Source organism: Python bivittatus, unplaced genomic scaffold, assembly GCF_059951505.1.
Source record: "Python bivittatus isolate LINGU-HERP-01145 unplaced genomic scaffold, Pbiv_v1 ctg000220_np1212, whole genome shotgun sequence".
NCBI classification, from domain to species: Eukaryota; Metazoa; Chordata; class Lepidosauria; order Squamata; family Pythonidae; genus Python; species Python bivittatus.
Genome location: NW_028277048.1, coordinates 3,233,970 through 3,255,487, shown reverse-complemented (window position 1 = coordinate 3,255,487; position 21,518 = coordinate 3,233,970). Strand labels below are relative to the sequence as shown.

The 21,518-nt window shown below is 40.3% G+C and overlaps 1 protein-coding gene across 2 annotated transcripts in view; it reads left to right on the top strand.

Moving 5' to 3' along the window:
• Positions 1-17,660, top strand: part of VAV1 (vav guanine nucleotide exchange factor 1) — a 64,946-nt gene extending 47,286 nt beyond the window's left edge. Inside the window, exons 13-26 of one of the 2 annotated variants that reach the window (XM_088137665.1) lie at positions 1,676-1,808; positions 2,030-2,139; positions 2,727-2,828; positions 3,010-3,107; positions 4,811-4,836; positions 6,156-6,201; positions 7,567-7,703; positions 9,388-9,453; positions 9,789-9,820; positions 10,537-10,653; positions 11,938-12,025; positions 13,535-13,649; positions 14,952-15,103; positions 17,187-17,660. In XM_088137665.1, the coding sequence (XP_087993791.1) occupies positions 1,676-1,808; positions 2,030-2,139; positions 2,727-2,828; positions 3,010-3,107; positions 4,811-4,836; positions 6,156-6,201; positions 7,567-7,703; positions 9,388-9,453; positions 9,789-9,820; positions 10,537-10,653; positions 11,938-12,025; positions 13,535-13,649; positions 14,952-15,103; positions 17,187-17,240 (1,276 nt within the window). In that variant the 3' untranslated portion in view covers positions 17,241-17,660. The remainder of the gene's footprint in view (positions 1-1,675; positions 1,809-2,029; positions 2,140-2,726; positions 2,829-3,009; positions 3,108-4,810; positions 4,837-6,155; positions 6,202-7,566; positions 7,704-9,387; positions 9,454-9,788; positions 9,821-10,536; positions 10,654-11,937; positions 12,026-13,534; positions 13,650-14,951; positions 15,104-17,186) is intronic. The other variant, XM_007432503.3, reaches the window with a different exon arrangement.
• The last annotated feature ends 3,858 nt before the right edge of the window (positions 17,661-21,518 follow it).

Sequence of the window (21,518 nt, the reverse complement as noted above, 5' to 3'; positions counted from 1 at the left end):
ATCCTTTCTTGTTGCATGTAGACCCCCTGCAATTTTTGTAAAATTCCTCCACTCCATCTGTAGTGGTGCATAAACTTCTATAACATTAATTCAAACAGATAAGATCTTGTTGCTTATTGAGTTATAACCAAGTTAGCTATGCCATTTTTGAATGCCATCACCACTCAATTTATTTGCATAAACTCTTGCCCTGAGCAGTGTATTATGTAATAATCTGAATTAAAGTGGCCTATTTGAATCCACCTAAATTCACATTCCTTGGACATTCAATTTGGTATGCTCTATTTTCATTTGGACAATTTCAGATTCAAGTCATGCATCCCCCATTCCGTATTTTGATTATATGGGTCCTTGTAAAATGAGAAACTTGTCTTTCAATATTAATAACAGTAATGACAGGATATCACCTTCAAATCTATTTGTGGAATTTCAACAGTTTTCCTGAGTAATGTAGAAAAGTGACTTTTGACCTGTGAGGTCTCATAATCTGACAGCCAATCTCATACAAATGTTACGGCCATATCCATGCAGTTTTCTTGGCAATAATACCTTCTTGCAGTTATGATTTTGGAGTTCCTTCTTCTGTATGGATTGGTGTCCCTCACACCCAAACCCTAACTTTAAATCCTCCTGCCTTTAACTGCACCTCCATGGATTACTCTTCTTTTCTTCCCTTTTGACCTTACATGCAAAGTTGCTCCTACCAGGAGTTCATTTTCCTGCCAGCATTGCTCTCATTTTGTTGGAGCTACCAAGCCTTTCTACTCCATCTCCTGGGATGGATAAAATCCTTATTTATCCTCAAAAGGTCTGTTCCCCTTAGTACTCAAAGTAAATTTCAAGGAGACACTGAGCAAAATAATTGAAATGTATTTATTTATTTACAAATGTTTACTCTGTCGGTCTTGTGGAATCAATGGAAATTTATTTAATATTTCCTCATAATCTCATTTGTGAAATTTCCACATTATAGTAATTTATGAATATGTTTTAGAAATTATCAATTATCAGTATAGCTACTGACCAGTGTTTTCTGGCCTACATCAGAGGTGAACAAAGAAATTTCGCTGCCTAAGATGGAGCAGCAAGTAGTTCTCTTTTCCCCCTCCTAGTCAAGGTCATGGTAACAATTGTTCATAACATCAAGTTATTTTGGCATAGGGGGTAGAAAAATCTCACAACTCACTATTCCTGAAGTAAAAATGCAATAATAAGTAACAATTTGCTTCCCTTTCATAACAACATCTGCTGTCAAAAACAGATGTTTCACTCTGCGTAATAAGAGGTCTGGCCTTGCCCTGTATTGTTTGATTTTGCCATTATAATCACTGTCTGTTCTGATAACAGTTTTCTTTGGGGAAATGAGGGGCTAATACTTGCTCCTTCAAGCATCTACAGTTGTTTTCATCCATAACTACAACTGTCCACCTAATTGTTGCTTTCTAGTATTCATTGCTGAGTAGTGCCACGGACCTAATCAGATATGAGTTGCTGAGGTTGCTGTCATCACTGGGGAAGCCCTAAGTTTCTATGGGTGTGCATCTCAAGAGAATCCTAAGCAAATCAATATTCTTTGATGACTGCAATTGTTATCAAGGCAGGTCTGTTTCAGCACTGCATTTGTTTATAAAGTATATTTCTTGCTGGACTTTCTCAAGTTAACCATCTCTTGCAGATATGGTTTTCTCCTGGATAAAGCCCTGCTAATCTGCAAGCGAAAAGGTGATTCATATGAAATGAAGATATTCATTGATCTGTGCAACTACCAGATCCGAGATGATTCTTCTACAGAAAAGGACAACAAGAAGGTAAAGTCTGAGTATATCCTACAGGGGGAAAGACTGTGAAAGGAATGGCAGTCATGGATTCTACCTTGCTCTAGAATTAAAACTAAATTTTATTTTAGCCCAATAGGACAACCTTTTTAATCCATTTGTACTGTGCTCCTTCCAAAATGGGGGGGAAAGGGTCTGAATTAAAGTGCCCCAGATTTTGTCTTAATCAATTATTCCCCAATTTTTGTTGCCAGTGGACTCATATGTTTGTCCTAATTGAGCTTAATGGATTCTTGGGCTATGAACTGTACTTCAAGACACGGGAGCTGAAAAAGAAGTGGATGGAACAATTTGAAATGGCTCTGTAAGTCTTTTCTACTCCTCTGTCCTTGGCATGATGACCTTTATCATTCCAAGTCTGCGGTGCTTTGGACCAATCTCTGCCTGATGGATCCATTTCAGATTTCAGAATTTAGGTAGTTAGGTAGTCATTAAACATGTGTTTCCTCTTAGCTGATCAACAAAAACCATAACATTTCCCACATTCATTATTTCATGGAGTTCAGCAATTTCATGGAGTAAAACCAGCATGAGAAATAGGATTCAGAAACTAAGATGGAGGACTTCTCATCTTGTGACAATTTCTATTAAGAATCTTCTTTTAGTCATTCTTACTTTTTCACAAGCTAGCCTATATTTCCTTTGCTTTCTCTTAAAATGAAATCATGGGAATGTTTCAGAGAATATCAGCATTTTCAATTTTTACCAGCTGGAGTGTAGAAAACCAATCTGAATGATTAGGGAACCAAAAGGAAGAATTAATTTAAGACAGCCAAACATTTTATCTACCACTAGAGCTTCACTAGTGCCTTTTACAAAGCAAAAGACTTAGCAAGCAGAAGTATTGCATCTTATACTTGCTGAGTGCCTTCTTCTTACTCGCCGGTGCAGCTCCAATATCTATCCTGAAAATGCCAAGGCCAATAGGCACGAGTTCTACATGTATTCGTTTGAAGATACCACCTCCTGCAGAGCCTGCCAGATGCTGCTGAGGTATGTATGCTATGCCATATGCTTCAACCCCTGCTTGAATAAATACTAAGTATTTAAGAATACAGCTGCCATTTTATGTGTAGCAGCAGGCAGCCTTGTAAAATAACTAAGCCATATTCCACTTTATCTTGAAAAGTCAAATATGCGAACTTATTCTCCATAACTTACTGTCTGCTCACAGAGGAACCTTCTACCAGGGCTATCGCTGCAGCAAATGCAGGTCACCTGCTCATAAGGAATGTCTCGGCCGGGTGTCACCATGTGGAAAGTCCAGTTCAGGTAAGTTTCTAATAGCTAAATCCTATTCCTTGCTTGCACTTTGCATAGGTACCATAACAATCTGGCAATCCCCAGTGTTTCCTCCCTTGATTGCAGGACCTTATCCCTAGTCCTGAATTTAAATAGTCTAATGTCAGTCCTTCCTGCTCCAGAAAATTAATTTGTCCTCCTTAAAGTTGGCAGGGCCCTGCCACCCAACTAGATATGAAAAAGACCTCAGCATTCAGTTCTACCTTCTGGAGATGGTAGGTCAGTGACCTCTTGCAGGATGAGGCTACGGGCGAGTGTGGGAAGGTGGGGCCATGCCCACTTTGACTAGCAGAAGCTACCACTCATGTCACTGGCCAGTCATTGACCAAGTACAGGACTGAAACCCTTGGCACCTGACCTGTGAGGATAAGGTAATTTGTTTAACGGTGCTGTGAGCCCAGCATGGAGGCCACAGGCAAGACAACTGAATTACGGTAGCAGTTCTTCTTCCTGACTCAGTACATTAAATCACCAGTGAGGAAAGTCCCTAAATGGGGTGTGTATTGCCCAGGAGTGGGGAAAGGCTCTGAGCCTGCGTGCGTCAGTCCTACTGCTGTTCTTGGCCTTTGGAACAAGAGGTTTACACATCAGGCAATATGGTGGCGGGGACCACATGACTGAAACCCTGCCCCATAGATGCCCTTAATGATATGGTTTGGTTTTGGTATAGCAGAATGTATGAAGCTCTCAGTTCTCTTTGGGACAATCTGCAGCAAAAGTTGGCTTCCTGGTGCCCTCTAGGTATTTGGGGCTTTTGTTGTTGTTGTTCAGTCGTTAAGTCGTGTCCGACTCTTTGTGGCCCCATGAACCATATCACACCAGGCCTTCCTGTCCTTCACTGCCTCCCTGAGTTTGCTCAGTTTCATGCTCATTGCTTCAGTGATGCTATCTAACCATCTCATCCTCTGCCGTCCTCTTCTCCTTTTGCCTTCAATCTTTCCCAGCATCAGGGTCTTTTCCAAAGAGTCCTCTCTTTGCATTAGGTGACCAAAGTATCTGAGCTTGAGCTTCATTATCGATCCTTCCAATGAGCAATCAGGGTTGATTTCCTTTAGGATTGACTGGTTTGACCTCCTAGCAGTCCAGATTTGGGGCTACTGTTCCAGTAATGGCTGATTGTTGGACATATTTTAGTCCAAATATCTGGAGGCAGCAGGGAAGCAGTTTGGGGGGCTGATGGAAGCAGTTTCACAAACAGTTGTTTTGGGGGTGGAATGGGCTATTTATAAAATAGTTGCCATAGTGAATGTGCTCAGTCACAAGTGCGCACGTACAAATCATCAAACTGTTGAGGTTGTTTCTGGCTATACTCTGAAAATGCAAAGAAGTGGCTGGATGTGTGGAGCAGAGGAAGGAGCTCCATCCTCACTACAGGGAACAGGAGCCAGATGAAACATTTCTTCCCTACAGGGCAAATATATAGGATTATGTCTGGCTGTCTGTCTATCTATCCATCTGTCTGTCTCTGTTTAGCTATCCGTCCATCCATCCATCCATCTCGAATTGCAGTGGCTCCCTCCTGTCTATAGAATTTTCCACTCCTGATATATCATGCCTTCTTCCTTCCCTTCTTTACTGCTGGAGGCTCATCACCTCCATTCCTTCTTTTTAACTGCAAGATTCTCTTGTCCCTGTGCCAGTTGTAATACTGCTTTTTTTTTTTTCATTTAAAGGAGACTCTGGATTTACTGTAAAAAAGGTAAAAAAATAAAGTTTAAATTTGTGACAAGCTAAAAGATTGGGAATTTAATGATGCATAAACTGTGGAATGACAGATGGACTTGGTTTACACATCAACCAATATGGTGGCAGGGACTGTATGATTGCAACCCTTCCCACAGAAGCCCTTAATGATATGGTTTGGTTTTGGTATCGCAGAATGTGTGGAGCCACTCATTGTGGTTTATCACATGTTAATCAGACCACTAATGCTTACTTGACAAACCACAAATTAAAAAAAAATGCTAGCTAAATGCAATATGGGAACTTGGCATTTACCCCTCAGCAACCTCATCACTGTATTTCTAAAGATGGATAGGAAAAGCACTTGTAGGATCGGAAGGCAGGCTGATGCAATGCATTTTTTTATCAACCTTAAATTTTCTCCTCAATCATTCTGTCAAGGGAGAAAATTAGAGGATGATAGAAGGGTGTATTGCCTTATTCTGTCCAGATGTTAAAGCCTGTGCATGGAATTGGGGTTTTGCAGCAGAGATTTGAACATTTCTGATTTGAGCAATGTAGATGTGTGTATTATAAATCAATAGTTGTTGATTACATCTATAGCTTACTGTAAAGTGTGAATGGAATTTATGGTTTGTTTCTGATCTCCTTTTTATTTGGGGGGGGGGAGCTATATATCCTCCCAGATTTTTAGCATACAATGTGCAAGGCCAGAGCATCTAAAAAAGAGGAAAACCAAATAAGGATTTGGCCAAGCGAGCCATGATCCCTGTCTGTTTTATTCCTTCCTCTTCAGTTCTTTACCTCTTCAGTTTTCCAATATTCTGTTTTCTGTCCTTAACACTGAGAGCAGTGCATCCAGTGAGATCAGACCCACCCATCCCCCCCACTCCCAGGTTGCCAAATCCATGTGCCCAAATCCACATGATTGAAGCAGAAGGATGACAGGACTTGGTATAATTGCATTCTCTTTGTATAACTGGGAGAGGAGTTCAGCTTGCTCCGTGGCTGGATCTTTACCTCCATTCTGGAAGGGATACGAGCCCTTATTTTACAGTTCAGTTTCTATGACAGAGGTTCACCTTCATGCTATTTGGAGAATCTTCCTCCTCAGAAGTGTGAATGTTTGTGAATATTTTACGGCACTGTAGCAAAGCAGGCAAGGAGAGGTAGGAAGAAAGGGCCCACAAGCTGTTGTTAGCAGATGACTATAACTTAAAATGCGTATTTTATGTAAAATTAATTGGACAGAGATAAGCTTCATGTTAAGCATTCTTCTAGATTTGTGACTCCATTTGTACTGTCTGAACCAATTTTTCTGTATTTTCGGTGCAGAATAAATCCAACAGACACACACTGGAGAGAGAAAAAACAGATCTGGGTAAGTTATTATTATTATCCTGGCAATTAGTTTACAGGATGATAGTGAAGAACATAGAAGAATGACATCTAGTTGTCATGGCAAAAGGGACAAATAAGTGATGGAAATTCCTAAGGGAAAATGAATAAACTTGGACTAGATATATAGAAGACATGAAATATAGATCTGTTAGTTTCAGCTCAGAATCAGTAAGAGCAGTTCCAGTGAGATTCTCCTCCCCTCTTCCTTTGTTTCGCTTTTGGTTTTGTCATCCTCAAAAGGCAGTGAGGTCCTTGCTGTGTCATCTGCTTTCCATCCCAGTGGTGGTGCCTTTTCTTGTTTTGCTGCTTCAGTAGCAGCTCCCAGTCCTTATGGCTGTGGGCTAGAAGAGGACTAAGTGGGAAGACAGTAGTCCAGTTTCGCAGCAGCGTCTTCTGCTTCCCTCCCTTCCACTGTAGCAGCAACTCTTAGCTACTGCTGACAGAGGGAGACTGTCAATATCTTTTCCAAGCCAGCAACACTAGAATTTGAAGAACTCAATCCTTCTCCACTTTTTCATTGGACTGCATATCTCTTGGTCACACACCAGAGTGGCTGAGACCCAATAGCCCTGTTTATATATGTCCAAGTAGTTCATCTGGTAGTAAGAATGAGTTGAGAGGACAGAAAAACTGGGCCAAGTGTTTGTTTAGTAACTCCCTTTGGTCAGCTGTATTGTCACAACAGCTCACCAGGGTGGGTGAAGGGAAGTTTAACTGATTCCTCTGCCTTCCATGACTGAGACAAAGTCCTAGAGAAGTCCTGCCAAAAAAAGAAGAATGACTTATGACATAGGAACTGTGTCTTTGTGGCCATTTCAGCCTCCTTCCCCTACAGCCACAGGTTTTCCATGGCAACATCAATCCCAATCATGCCACCACTGTTGTACTTATTTGCACATGCATGAATGTATCTCTGGAGAGAAATGAAATGGGAAATTGAAAAGAAAATAGCTTCTCAGCTGGCTTTGTGCTGACTGTGAGGATTAAAAAATTGGCCCAGACAACTGAGGTGATTAACATCCCACCTTATGCACTAATTAATAATAGTAATAGTAGTAGTAGTCATCGTCATCGTAGTAGTAGTAGTTCTTGTTGTTGTTGTTGTTGTTGTTGTTGTTATTATTATTATATGATTCTGGTGCGGGGAGTTAAAAAATTGATATTGGGAGAGGATGACCCTGTTAGCCCTGTCATTTGAACATACCCAATAAATATACCATTTTCATTGCCTAGTTGTCCTTTTTAATTACTTGAAAAGACTCACATGCGTGGAATGTGCAAAAAAACAAGAAACTGGTTTGTCTCAGACACAGTTCAACTGCAATATTTTTTTTTCGCTCTTCAGGGTTGCCCAAACTGGAAGTCTGCCAGGAGTATTATGGTGTCCCTCCACCACCAGTAGCATTTGGTCCACCTCTGAGGCTCAATGTGGGGGATATCGTGGAGCTGAACAAAGCTGAGGCAGAGCAGTTGTGGTGGCAGGTAAGTGTCATTCATGGGGCTGTCCAAGGGCAGCCTTTCTGCCTAGGAGTGGCACCATCAGGCAACGGGGGTATAACTAAGATGACACTGCTCCTCTTTTCACTGTGTCCTGGATGATAGGGGAGGGGGAGGCAGGGGGAGAAGGGACCAACTCTTGAAAGGTTTGTATTAGCCTAATTGAAAAAGAGGGCTACAGATGGGCTGGGGGAAAGGGCTGATATCACCCACCCAACTGGTGCTTTGGAAAGCACTAGTCAGGCATTATGCAGTTATCTGGTCTCCCTCTCAGTCCAATAAAAAATGGACATGGAGGGCATGTTCAGGGACTGGAGGGGAGGCAGCCTAAAGTAGCCAATGGGAGTTAGGTAGATCCCAACCCTTGACTGTGTCATCAGCTACATCATCAATGAAGCATCGTAGACTGTCTATTCAGCAAGACTTTTGTTGGATGAAAAGGAAAAACATTACTTTAAAAATGAAACAGTGAAGAACTAATTCAGTGTCTCTGTGGCGGGCTGGGAATAATAATAATAAGACAAAATCATGAGGATAGGTCCTTTCATAACAGTTTGGGAGACATTTTGTGCCAGAGTCATGATGATAAGCTCTTAAAGAATGGTGCCTGGAGGAGAGAAAATCGCAGGGGGGAAGGTTTCAACCTTCCCTGCCTGGTCTTGTAAATTAACCTTCTTCTATATTGTGTCTCTAGATGTACTCTATTATAATTTAAACAACCAAGCTGGCTGGGAATGGTGGGCAATTTAGTCCAATACACACATTTGAAGGGCACCTGTTGCTTTAAAGCAGTGTTTCTCAACCTCAGCAACTTTAAGATGTGTGGACTTCAACTCCCAGAATTCCCCAGCCAGGGCTGGGGAATTCTGGGAGTTGAAGTCCACACATCTTAAAGTTGCTGAGGTTGAGAAACACTGCTTTAAATGATCACTGGCATACCAGAGCATCAGGGAGAGAGGCCCAAATGGCAGCCAGCACTCAAGCTGTGCTTTGAGATTGTTTTGGTCCATCAAGTGTTTGCTTTTGACCATTTCTAGGCTTGTTATTATCCCAGAACAGTTGTCTCTCTTTGCTTGGCCTGGAGGTGAGCTTAGTCAGAGTTACCTATTTAAGTACGCTAAAACTGACATCAAGAGGTAGCTTGGTGCCTGGAGGAGAGTAAACTCACAGGGGGGAAGGTTATTTATTTTAACGGCAGTCTTATCAAATGGATGAAACTGGCAAAATTATTTAGGGCATTTCAGTACAAACCCCTAGTTCCAAGATAAAATAATCTACTGTCACCTTTTTCCTGTCATATAAAAGCTGTCTTTATGTTAATACACTTCAATCTGTCTTTGTGCATAGTCTATCCATAGCCCATAATAAATTTGTTTTTAAGGAAATATTTGAGTTGCGTGAATGCTCTCCTCAGATAATTAAATAGCATCAGTAGAAACCTACATCCAGACTACAGCATGTAGAAAAGTGACATTCGTCACTTGTTCCTGCCATAGTTCCAGTCTGGAGGACTCATCCTTGCAGATGCTGTTTATTTGGTTCATGGATGCAGATGCACAGCTGTGCATTCCTTGGGAAACAGAGTTATGTCATTTCCAGAAATAAGCTGCAAAATTACATCTGAAATAACTCTATCTGACATGTCCTTTGCTTTCAACCTGGATTGCAGGGAAGGAACACATCAAGCAATGAGGTTGGCTGGTTCCCTTGTAAGAAAGTGAAGCCTTTTATCTCTGTGAGTAGCACATCGGTGTTGGTGTTGGGGTTTGGACTTCTTTGTGCAGACTCCTAAAAGCCGGTTGAGCATGGTCCATTAGATACCAGAGGACTTGGACAGGAGTTATCAAGTCCCCTAGCTGATCATTCCCGGCTTGAAATAATGGCTAATGCAATACATACAAAAGGTTGTGAGCTAGGGGAGGCTCCTAGACAATGGTTTGGCATGGTCATTCCCTTTAGAAAAGTATGTCTTTACGTAAAATCTTTCTATGGTTTACATTTTAATGAAACACAACTTTTCTCAAGGAAAACAAAAACAACTAAACAGAAACTATATCTTTTCTTTCCCAGAGTCCTCGTCCAGATCTCTCAGTTTATCTTTGGTAAGTATTGCTTCAGATTTGCACCATCTTGTTAACCAAGTTTTTTTCATGCTGTGCTGTCATATGAAATGTGTGTGCTTTTGATTTGCCTAAACCATGTTCAACTTTTTGGGCATAAACATGTCTGTATTTTCAACCGCATTCAGTACCCTTTTCCACTGCAGGCAGATCCAATGCAATGTTTGCTATGAGGCTTTCCCATGATGGTTATTCTATACACTTTCCCCACCTCACTATAGCATTACCCTTATGACACTGCCAGGCCATGGTAGGGGGGAAGATGCTGGCTGCACACTCCTGATCTCCTGCCCAGCCCCCAGTTCTATTTCTTTATAAGAACAGAAATATTTATACTGAGGAAAAGTCAGATACCTGTTCTGCATGGTTCCCAAGTTACTGAATGCTTCCAGATGTTTCTTTTTTTTTAATGCAATCAGCCTGATTCATTCGTGGAATGTTATAGATGCCCAAAGAAAGTCAACTTCCAGTTATAACTGCCCTATAATTCTATCCTACTACTTTTCTCTTCCTTTTCAGAAAAAAAAAAGAATCCTTTTAGTTGGGAAAGTTGGAATAACTATTACATGTCTTTTGAGAGGCAATAGTAGGATCTGTCCGCTTGGAAGCATTCTTGTCTCTTGGTGGTGATATGGAGTATGGAGACCCCCAGTGACTGAACGCTGCACTGCTAATAAGAAATAATCTTCACCGTACAGGTATGCAGGACCCATGGAGCGGGCAGAAGCAGAACAAATCCTTTCCAGCCGATCAGATGGAACTTACCTGGTGCGGCAGAGAATCAAGGATGCGACTGAATTTGCCATCAGCATCAAGTAATCCTAATTCTTGTCAGAATTGCTCCCCACTATAAGACAGTGTAGACTGGGTGTTTAAAATAATAAAGAAGAGAGAGAGAGGCCAGGAGAATTGATAGGAATAGAAAAACATACATTTTTTCCTTATAATTTGCTTTCCATTAAAATCACATGACTCATTTCTTTGGAAATTAGTACATGATATTTCTCCACAGCATGTACAGTTAGAAGAGGGGGATGTAACCATGGTAGGGTACATGCTGTGTTTTCAGAATGTTCCATTTTGAATCTTGTATAGAGCAGAATTAGCATGGCTGGAATTGGACTTTCTCTCTCTGAGACCCAGGCAGGGCTCATGATACACCAAAGAAAAGATATCAGGCTTGAGGGATCAACTTACTTTTTACTACAGTTCTGAGAACCATCATGAAGCCTAGTGCAGAAGACAGATGTTTGGAATTTTAAAAATTCCAGATTTTTAAAATTGTTTTTGGTACCAGAATGAAGCTGAACTCACCGTCCTTCCATTTTTGGCTATCTATCTCACCAGCTTTCTTCATTTCAGCTGTGTAATTCAGGGCAGAGGGAAGAAACTTTAGTATTATTAAACAACCAGGAGTAAGATTTAACTACTGCTCTATTTCCAGTCACCCACAGTTCTACATAGAATTCAGTCTATTTTCTCTCTATTCCTGGAATCAGCCAGAGTGAATGCAATCATTGCATGCAGCTTCCTGTCAGAATTCAGTCCTACATAGGCCTGGAACTGGAGCCTCCTCAAAGACGACAGGACCCCCTAGCAGACTGCCAGGATCTTTGAGGAGTCGTTGGAACCTGGCATTTCATCTTCAAGACCAGCAGCCTCCAAATCAGTTACCCAAGGTCTTGAATGCACACACACATTCATGCATCACCCACAAAGAAGATGGCCCACAGGCAGAGGCTTCATCAGTTTATTCAGAAGAAGGCAGTTCATGCTGTAGTTGCCAAGACATGGAGATGCCTAAGAACCAGATTCCAGATTTTACTTGGCTTTTTGTTTGAACTAGGCTTTTTGCTGAAACAAAGAGCCGCCATTTTATGCAGCTCATACAATGTAAATACAGATTCTAGAGCTATTCTTGGTTTGTTTTCAGCTTGAATATTATGTCTATTAATTTGCATTTGAATGAGATGAGTCCCTGGCCTCTTCTACAGTTTAATTCTGTTTCAGTTTAAAGGTGCATCTCTTTCCAGTGAGGCTGTGTATCATTGCTAATCATGAGAAGGAAACCTGCTGTTATATGTATTTCTCTTCTGCAGGTTCAATACTGAAGTCAAGCATATCAAAATCCAGACCAAGGAGGAGCTGTATCGCATCACAGAGAAGAAAGCCTTCAAAGGACTTGTAGTAAGAACTGATCTTGTCTTTACCACCACTGTTTTTGCAACACAAAATCCACACAAACATTTGAAACATGAGCTTAAGGGAAGAAAAGGAAGAAAAGAAATGAGGAGAGGAAAGAGGGAAAATTGAAGGGAGCATAAAAACTATAATACTTTTATTTTCGTTTCAGGTTTAGAACAAGTGATACACTCAGGGCACTTCTCAACAGCATTGTTTCTACTCACCATTCTTCCAAACCGTTTGAAGCTAGATACCCAGATAGGTAGATAATACTGTGAGCCAATTAGTGCTTCCTCCAGCTGACCTGAAGGAGAACTCAGAAATGGCCATTCAGTCAGCGCCCCATCTCCCAAACTAGTGCAAATGCTAAAGTAAAAAAAAAAAAATCTCACCCAAAGCACTCTAAAAGAGAAATTGCTTAAAAGTGAGTGTTCCTCCCATCCATGTTGTGATTGGAAGTTACATGAAGTTATGGGAAGGATGATGTCATCTTGACCATTTGAGACCATTGCTTTGTTGTATTTAAAAGCCTTTGAAGATGAAACACCAGCATATTACAGTTTTGTAGGCAGGCACTTCCCCCAAAAAACTCTAATGATGGTTTTAGGGAGACAGAGGTGCATATATCCAGCCCAACAAAAGGGAGTTAAACTTTTATGGGGAAGGGAGGAAAGAGGTTTGCTTGAGCACAGGAAGCAGGTGAGGTGGAAATTCCTGTCAATGAGAATGCAAACTGTCCACAAGTTCTGTTTAGCTGCAACATTGCAGGAAAAAAATCTAGCTTTATGGCCGTTTCAAATAAATGAGTGCCAAGAAAGAAAAAACCTGATTCATCTTTCAAAAGAAAGGTCCAGAGTTGGCTTCAAACTAGCTCAAGGTCATCATGTCAAAGTTCCTTCAGTCATAGTGGTGATGGCAGCTAAAGGCCAAATAAGACATTGCACAGGAAATGTGAGAACAGTCTCAAAAATGTGAATTATTTATGTTGCTGAAAGCCAGTCCAAAACTTTGATCAGATGCAAATAAATAACTTAAAATAAGTAAATAAGTAAATGTGGGAGTTTCTTAATCTTTATCTTTCCCCTATGGGGAGAGAGAGAGATGTGCCCCCAATACTTTACTGCTTTGGGGAGTACAGCAGTTTAGCAAATAACAGAAATCCCTCCGTTTGTACTTCCTCCACTCTAACTGGCAGTCTCCTGTGGATACTCTTCATTAAAATAAAGCCCATGTTGTGGAGAGACTATGTAATTCTCATGCAGGATATAATCCTGTACAGCCTTGGGAGCCAGTTTATATTTCTTTATTGCAACATAGAGATCAAGGAAGAAATTCTGGAAAGGACCGTTAGAGTTTCAGTTTAGAGCAGGATCTAACTTGTGTTACACTGTAATAACTGCTTTCCTTTCATGTCTTTCTCATCTGAATGGGCTGGATCCATCATGCCAATAACAAATGCAAGTCTTGGACTGTTGCCTTACTTCAAAGAGCACTTCTCCGTTTTCTCCCTAGGAGCTGGTGGAGTTCTACCAAGAAAATTCCCTGAAGGATTGCTTTAAGACACTTGATACGGTGCTCCAGTTTTCTTTCAAAGAGCCAGAAAGTAAAACAGGATCCAAGCCACCTGGTATGTGCTCTAGGCCTGATCTCTATAGTTTCAAAATTCAGGTGAACTGGGGTGGAACAAGAATGAACTAGGAAAGCAACAGAGATTTGCTGTGTTGCTCTGCTATCAGATTTTGATGGTGACAGTGGACAGGTACTGTTAGCCTTCTAATAAGGTCCACTAATGTACTGTGGAGCAATAAGGAACATCAGTTAGTTCAACCAATGCCAGTTTTCATGTTAGGGGCAACTCCTGGACATAGGCAGTTTCCCATCTTCCTTCAGTGGTTTTGCCTTTTCCTGTACCCAAATCCCCGTTAGTCTGCTGCATCTCAAGGAGAAGGGGAAAGATAGCAAATGGAGTACCGTCTTCTATAATCTATGCAAAATATCTGAGTTAATCATATGCTATTCTGCATGGCAAAGACAAAGTCGTCTTCAAGACCAGTTCAACTCTTGCTGAATTCATGGACATGTCCACATAGTTTTCTTGGCAACAGTACAGAAGTGGTTTGCCATTGCCCTCTTCCAATATATATATGTGTGTGTGTGTGTGTGTGTGTGTGTGTGTGTGTGTATAGGTATAGGTATGTATATAAATAATTTCCCAATCTATCCTACAGCCCTGGGATTTCCTGGTGGTCTCCTATCCAAATACTAGCCAGATCTGACCCTGTTTAGCTTTTTGAAATTAGCCAAGGTTGGCTAAGTGCTGTAACCTTGTGTCAGCCTTACCAGGTAGACCAGACAGGAAACACGACCAGATAAACTAATTCTACTTTACTGTAAAGCTACATTAACAGATTCTTGCAAATCTGAAAGTACAATTCTTCTGCCTTCACCTTTACAGCCCAAGAACTCAGGGAGGGTCCCTTCTGAGCCTTTTGTTCCACCCAATATGTAGCTACAGGCTATGCTGTCTCTTATCTGACCACTCCCTAGGCAGCATCTCTTTCCCCCCACTCTCCTGTCTCCCAAGGTCTTTCCCACATACCATTATACCTTGCTAGGTATTCTCTCTCCTCTTTCTGCTTGCTAAATCCTATTTGGCTCATATAAGCCCTCTCTTAACTGGCCATAGCACAAAAGGGAAATATTTTCACTAGGCTAATGTGTCTGCTGCAGAGAAAATAGGTTTGAAGTGAGGAAAGCCATGCTTGTTGAGATTCTGCAGGGATACATTGATCCTTAGACAGCATGTGATTTTGCCTTCTTACTGTCATGCTCTAAGAACCACTGAGAGAACAATTCAGATCCTCTGGAGTTCTAGGGACCTGGTGAACCTTCTCTGGTCCTGCCCCTGACCATCTTGTTTCCTTGGCAGGGAAAAGTCTCAAGTACTTTGGCTCAGCCAAGGCTCGCTACAATTTCTGTGCACGAGATCGGACTGAACTGTCCCTGACAGAGGGAGACATCATAAAGATTCTCAATAAGAAAGGGCAGCCAGGATGGTGGAAAGGAGAGATCTATGGTCGGGTGAGCATCTTTGCATCCAGACAAGTGTGAACTGTTTGAAAGCTGAATTTTGGGCAGAAATGGGATTCATATACAAAGAAAGATCCTGTCCCCAAAAGCAAAAAAAAAAAAAAAGTCCAGAAGAAAAGTTCTGTTATTTATGATTGCACTTCTACAATATTATTTATTATTGCACTTCTATAATAATATCATAATGAGACAAATGCAGTTGTGAGACAGAAAATAATTTTCATGTGCAGCTGCAGCTACTCATACATGAACACGACTGGACACTATTCTGAGCACAGCAATCCCATCTTTTCTATCAAACATGTTGAAATGTTTAAAACTGTTGAAATCAAAAGCAGCCATTTATAAAAATGGTGTGCCAGGTGCAGCCATTTCTGTATAGTTGTAATCCATAGAAGCTTATCAGTGGTGAGACACTGGTTTAGTGCAAATCTCATTACAGGAAGCAATAATCTAACTGGTTTCATTTTGTGTGTGAATTCTGCCATTGTTATTGATAAACCATAGTTTATATAATTGTTTCTCATGATGTATTGATCAGAACACAACGCTTTAGCAGATGTGAAAACTATGACTGCTGAGCTTTTGTAAGCTTGGAGCAAAACAGTAAAAATGTCTTACAAGCCATAGTCCTAATCAAGTTAAGCTGCCTAACAGACGACAAGAATTGTTTAAGGTCAGGAGTAGCTGAGGTTACAGTCAGATAGAGCAACTAGTGTAAAAAGGAGGGGTAAGACAGAGTCAACAAGAAGCAAGATTAGAAGCCAGGTATTTTCCCAAGAATGTGGAAGGAGCTGGTGGGCAGCAAGAAGCACAAACGTAGTTAAAAGTCAAACAGGGCCACTGTGCAAGCAAAAGGTCTGGCCTGACCTCCTAAGAGAGGCCAACATGCAGCCTGAGGAAGAATAACTATGATCAGAACCAGCAACACATTCCTGGCCCTTCTCTTCTCTGCGACTTTGAATTCTGTGGAGTCCTCGGGGTTGTCTGAGCTTGGCTGTTTTTTTGCACATGTTTCATTACCCAGCTAGGTAGTGTCTGAAGAATGGGACGGGGTTTGCACTCTGTTTATATACTGTGGCATGCCCTGCCAGTGCTGGTGGGGGGTTTGTTTTGTTCCTCTGGTAGTTCCTTGATTAGGGTATTGTTCACTGCTTGATTGTATGTCTGGTGATAATCTTGGTGTTAATCTCCGCTTATCTAGGTGATGATGGCTGATGATTACACATATTCTCTTCTATTGGTAACTTTGAATTTGCTAGACGTGACACCAGCACAGAAACCAAGAATCTCTGAGTTCAACATCCCGTGAATGGACAGTTGCTAATATCCCTCACTGTCGGCTAGGCTGGGTATTGCTGTTTAGGGGCCCCAAATCCCCACCTACAATTTCATGAGGCCCCATTTTCCCACAGCTGTATCCCTGCAGTATCAAAAGGAATAAGAATGAAATAATGGACACTATCTCACATTGCCCAGTGTTGTTTCTGAATTGTAAAATTTGACAAAGCACTACCCTGCATTGCCGAGAGTCCATGAAACAATACTGTATTTTCAATTGTACAAAGGCAACAAATCCATAAAAATAAGCTCAACTCCAGGAACATATCCATTTAGTTTCCTTGGCAATTATACAGCTTTTCATTGCCTATTTTTATTTTTATTTTATTTTATTTATAGTTATATTTATATTATTTTTATTTCCCAGTCTAACCTTCATCCTAGTGATCTTACATTGCAAGTAGTTGAGACAGTTTAGCTTTTTCAAGGTCAGACAAGGTCAGCTAGGTACTTTGACCTGCTATGGTGTTTTCCATTGAAATTGCTGCTAAAAAGTCATACCTCCAGTTAGGATAAGCTATAGCTGCAAATCTCAGGCTCCTACAGCCAGATGATCAATTGAATGGCTAAATGTTAACAGTTTGCTTGTTCAGAGTTTAGTAAGTGCTGGCATCAATATAGGAATAGTTTTTAACATTTTGGCAGTAAGAACTGGTGACTCTTCCCTTGGCTTGGAATATTTTCATTGTTTATTGGGTTCTAATAAATCTTTGTCTATGCTTTCTCCCTACAGATTGGCTGGTTCCCAGCAAATTATGTGGAAGAGGATTATTCAGAATATTGCTGAGATTACCATATTGAAGGCAGCACCTTTGGCTCCTTTTCTCACAGGAGCCATTGCTGTGCAAAAACTATTATTATTTATGAACTCTGTTTGTTTCTCCTGCCTTTCCATCACCATCCTGCCCTCCATTACATGTTGTTGTCTAATAAACTGGGTAGTAATAATATTCTAGAAAAGAATGTCTCTGCGCCTGTTCCAAAGAGGAAACACCACTGTGGGAAATCACAATATGGAAACTATTTTCTTTAAAATCTCAGAGCTACTCATAAGAACAAACAGATTGTGGTAAAAGTTCCTTTTGGATGTCTATAGTAACTACATACTCTAGCAGGTAGTTCTTATTTTTTGAAATCTTCCACTATCCAATTGACTGTAGATCGCTGTAGAAACATCCTTTGTCTGAAATCTGGGTTGCAACTTCTCCAGACTTTTCTTCATTACTGGTAATGAGTAATGGTGGAAATAGTTTGTAGTTGGCACTGAAACTCCTGGGATCTTCCAGTTCAAACCAGTTCAAGGGAATAATAATCTTTCTGTAGGACACAGCTTTGCACAACCAAACACTTTTTCTGACTTGCCAGTATTGGATTAGGTAGAAGTTGTGTCATGCATGCAGATTATCTTCAGTTTGATCTCTAGTGCTTCCATTTTAGATGCAAATAAAAGGGAATCTACTGAAAAATGCTTTTGCCTGAAATTAAGGGGAATCAGTGCAAACCAAAATACATGCCACTAAGCTACATGGATTAATTATCATATTCAGAATTAGGGAGCTTTACATATTCTTCTGAACTATTATTCCCTCTGCACTCCCTTTTCTGGGGACACTATCCAAGAAGCAATTAAGATCTCTTAGTGTTTGAAAAGCATTAAGAAGGCAGAAACAGATGCTGCTCAAAAGAGCATATTAAGGAGTATATTTTATCATGACGAACAGAAGCTACTGTTATCAACAGCTATCATTTTATCCTGGTACCACAGCTAATATCCAGAGAGTGTGTTGTTCTGGTATAAAAATACATCTTAGAACAAATTTATTTTTTTATTCCTGTAGACATTAAAACTGAACCCAATGCATTCAATTTGTTAAAAAATATATTAAACATTAGAGAGAACTTTCTGCTGGTAACCACTCTGCGGTAGAACTGACTGCTTTGGGCTTTCCTTTATCAAGGATGTTTAAGAGAGGCTTGATGGCTATGTATCAAAAAGGTATGCAGTATTAATGACATTCCTGCAACAGAAGGCTGGACTGCATGCTTTCAATGCAGAGTTTCATTCTGGTTTATGCAAAATTGTATTAGCGTGTGCCTAGATGGCCAAAAACCTGCCACCTAAGCTCTTTTGAATGACTTCAAGTCTTTAAAATAACTTTTCTGAGTATTAGTTGCTGACAGTCACTGCATTGCACCATCTGTTTCCCACATGAAGCATGACATAGCCTCTAATTTTAGTTCCATTTCTAGGGGAAGAATTTGGAAATTATATGGAAAGAAAAAGATCTCTATTATGCCATTATTCAAATTTTTTATATGGGAAAACATCAAAAATTGCCAAATGTGATCATGTCAAATGCTTTCTCCCATTCTCATTTCGAGTATTTATCTCTAAGGAGAGAAAAAGCCATGCCACAAAACTAGTTTGGCCCTTTTTTTCCTCTCCATTCCTTTGTCACCAAAAGAAAGAGACTCACTTATAAAAGATCCTGAAAGAGGTCTGAGTACAGATTGTAGAGAGCACAAGGAAGAAGGAAGTGATGGAACCTTGGTGACATCCAGCAAACAGTTTCCTTCACCCAATGAGTGGTGGAATGAGTAAGAAAACCATACAGGAGACCAAAGGACATGGAAGCAGATATAGGCAGATCCTTTCTCATTCTTCCTGCCCCATTAGACCAACTTACTGGCAGTTGACAAGTGAATATCACCAAAATTGCTTAGGTACATCTATCCCTTCCTTCCTAAACAGCAAGCTTGAATTTCTCTGTAGCTTATTTTCTAGTATATATTATTGTTCCTAGGTTTTTTTGTTTTTTGTTTTGGTTACTTACTGACCAACAGGAAGCAGTGTATGACCAATTTTGTCCTTATTAGGACTCCTCAGGTACACATAACCATTATAATTAATGCTGGATCTTTACCAGGAATTGAAGTCTCAGGCTATGGCACTCTATAGCACACTCTGCTTAATGAAACCTCTAGTCTGAGGGGATGACACATTAGCATCTATGAGAGCTTAAATAAGGAAGGTATGTACTCCCTATATAGTTTATATATCATTGTGTTTATTCACTGCCCTTTCTGTTATTTCACAGTAGTTTTAAGGATGAACTTTGAAGAAAATACCATGTAAGTATTGGGTGCTCCCAGGCCAGTTTTTCATCATCCAGCTGCCTTGCTTTATTCCTATAATCTTAATGAGAAATAGCTCGTGTAACCTTTTCTGTGTAATCCTCGAATGTGGCATTCTCGTCCCATTACAATCTATCACATAAAGTCCACAATTTTTTCCATTTTTTTGCCGCCCCCCCCCCCATGCTCCGTTCATTAAGAAAGGAAAGACAGAGCCACTGTGCAGAGGCTTTTAATGGATATTATTAACAGCTGGCCATCTAGAACAATCCTAAACATACCTAAGGTTATCTGAACAGACACCAAGTGCCTTCTTCTCTCCCCAGTTAAGAAATGACACTTCATTTTCCTATGGAATTAGGGGTCAAAGGTATTACTACTTCCGTCTCTTCTTTTTTGAGAAAATATTCTGATTCTGAGCCTGGCAATATCTCATACAGGGGCCTGTCCTAACTGAAAATTTAGCAGTGTCATCAAGCCAGCCTGCCTTAATGGGAGGAAGCATTATTAAATGTCCTCAATTGTCAAAACCTTTCTTTATATACGGTAGTATGTGGATAAAGCCAGAAATTTATACTACTGCAAGATTTGTTTTTTGTTTAAAATAAAATCTTCCAGTAGCAGCCTTCCTACATGTAACATGTTCCTAACTAATTAGCCCACCATTCTCCAGATGTAAAGACTACATCTCCAAGAATTCTCAAGACGGCATGGTCAGCCTATTTATCTGGAAGGCCCAAGTTGGGGAAGGTTAACCTAGCTCATGCAAGTGGCTGAACTAAACCAAGATGTGCAGTTTCCCAGGTGGGCTTGGAAGCCATTTCCCATTGTTACTTACTGCACTTAAGGAGGCAAGGTCATTCAATAAAACACAGCAGGAGGAAGTCTGGCCCTGTCTCTCACAACCTTTTCATTGTGAGGCTTCTCTGTGCAATCTGAGAACACAAATGGAGGTTCAGCCCTCTAACATGCTTATACTCAGGACAATCCTGACAAAACTATCTCTGTTGGGTCATGAAGAGTCATAAGTACTTGAACAAGATCTGCCCATGGAATCTTTGAAACACAAGTTCTTTGTTTAATACCAGTCTTAATGCTCTGAAACCTCAATCTACTCTGCTATAATCTTTCTGTGAGATCCCTCCCTCTCAATTCATTTTATTTTACAGATGTTAACTCTTACATTTCTAGTACAGCCATTGTGAGCCACACTACAAATGAATATAATGGTTTCTATTGATCTTCAACCCATCCTAACGTGCATTATTACAAAATTTATATTTTTTAATTATACATTTGTCTGTTGATACTTATTGATTCATTCATCTCAGTTTTCCTGAAAAGTTCCCAAGAGATGGGGTTCAAAGATCTGTGGGCCTAGCCTTCCAAGTGCGCACTTGCAATGGGCCCACTAATGTTGTTTCTTCTACATCCCTCTGTGAGATTCTTTTTTTAATACTAGCCACTTTTTTGAGCACACAAATAAGCATGAACCCTTTCTCCCCCAGTCTATTCCTAAGTTTACGAAAACTTGAAAGCCTGTTTCTCTGCTGTATGTTTTGAATAATTCTAAGGGACATATTGATTCATTATTATTCCCCATTAGCTAATGCTGTTAGGTAGAGTGCAGCTATAACCACCAGCGTTACAGAGATTTAAAAAATGCAATGTCCTTATCTTGTTCTCCAAAGAAATCCAGCCAGAAGTTATAAAACATAACTGGTTGTTTATTGAGAAAAATAAAAACTACATAAAATACAAGTTTCATGCAAAACATAGAAAAAATCACTTCTTCTCATATATGTGGCATCCAAGACTTATCCAATACACAAGTTTAACAAAGTCTCTAGCCAAAACACTCTTAGAGAAGAGGTACACTACTTAGTTATTAGTTACTACTACATAACCTATAAAACTGATTACATGATGG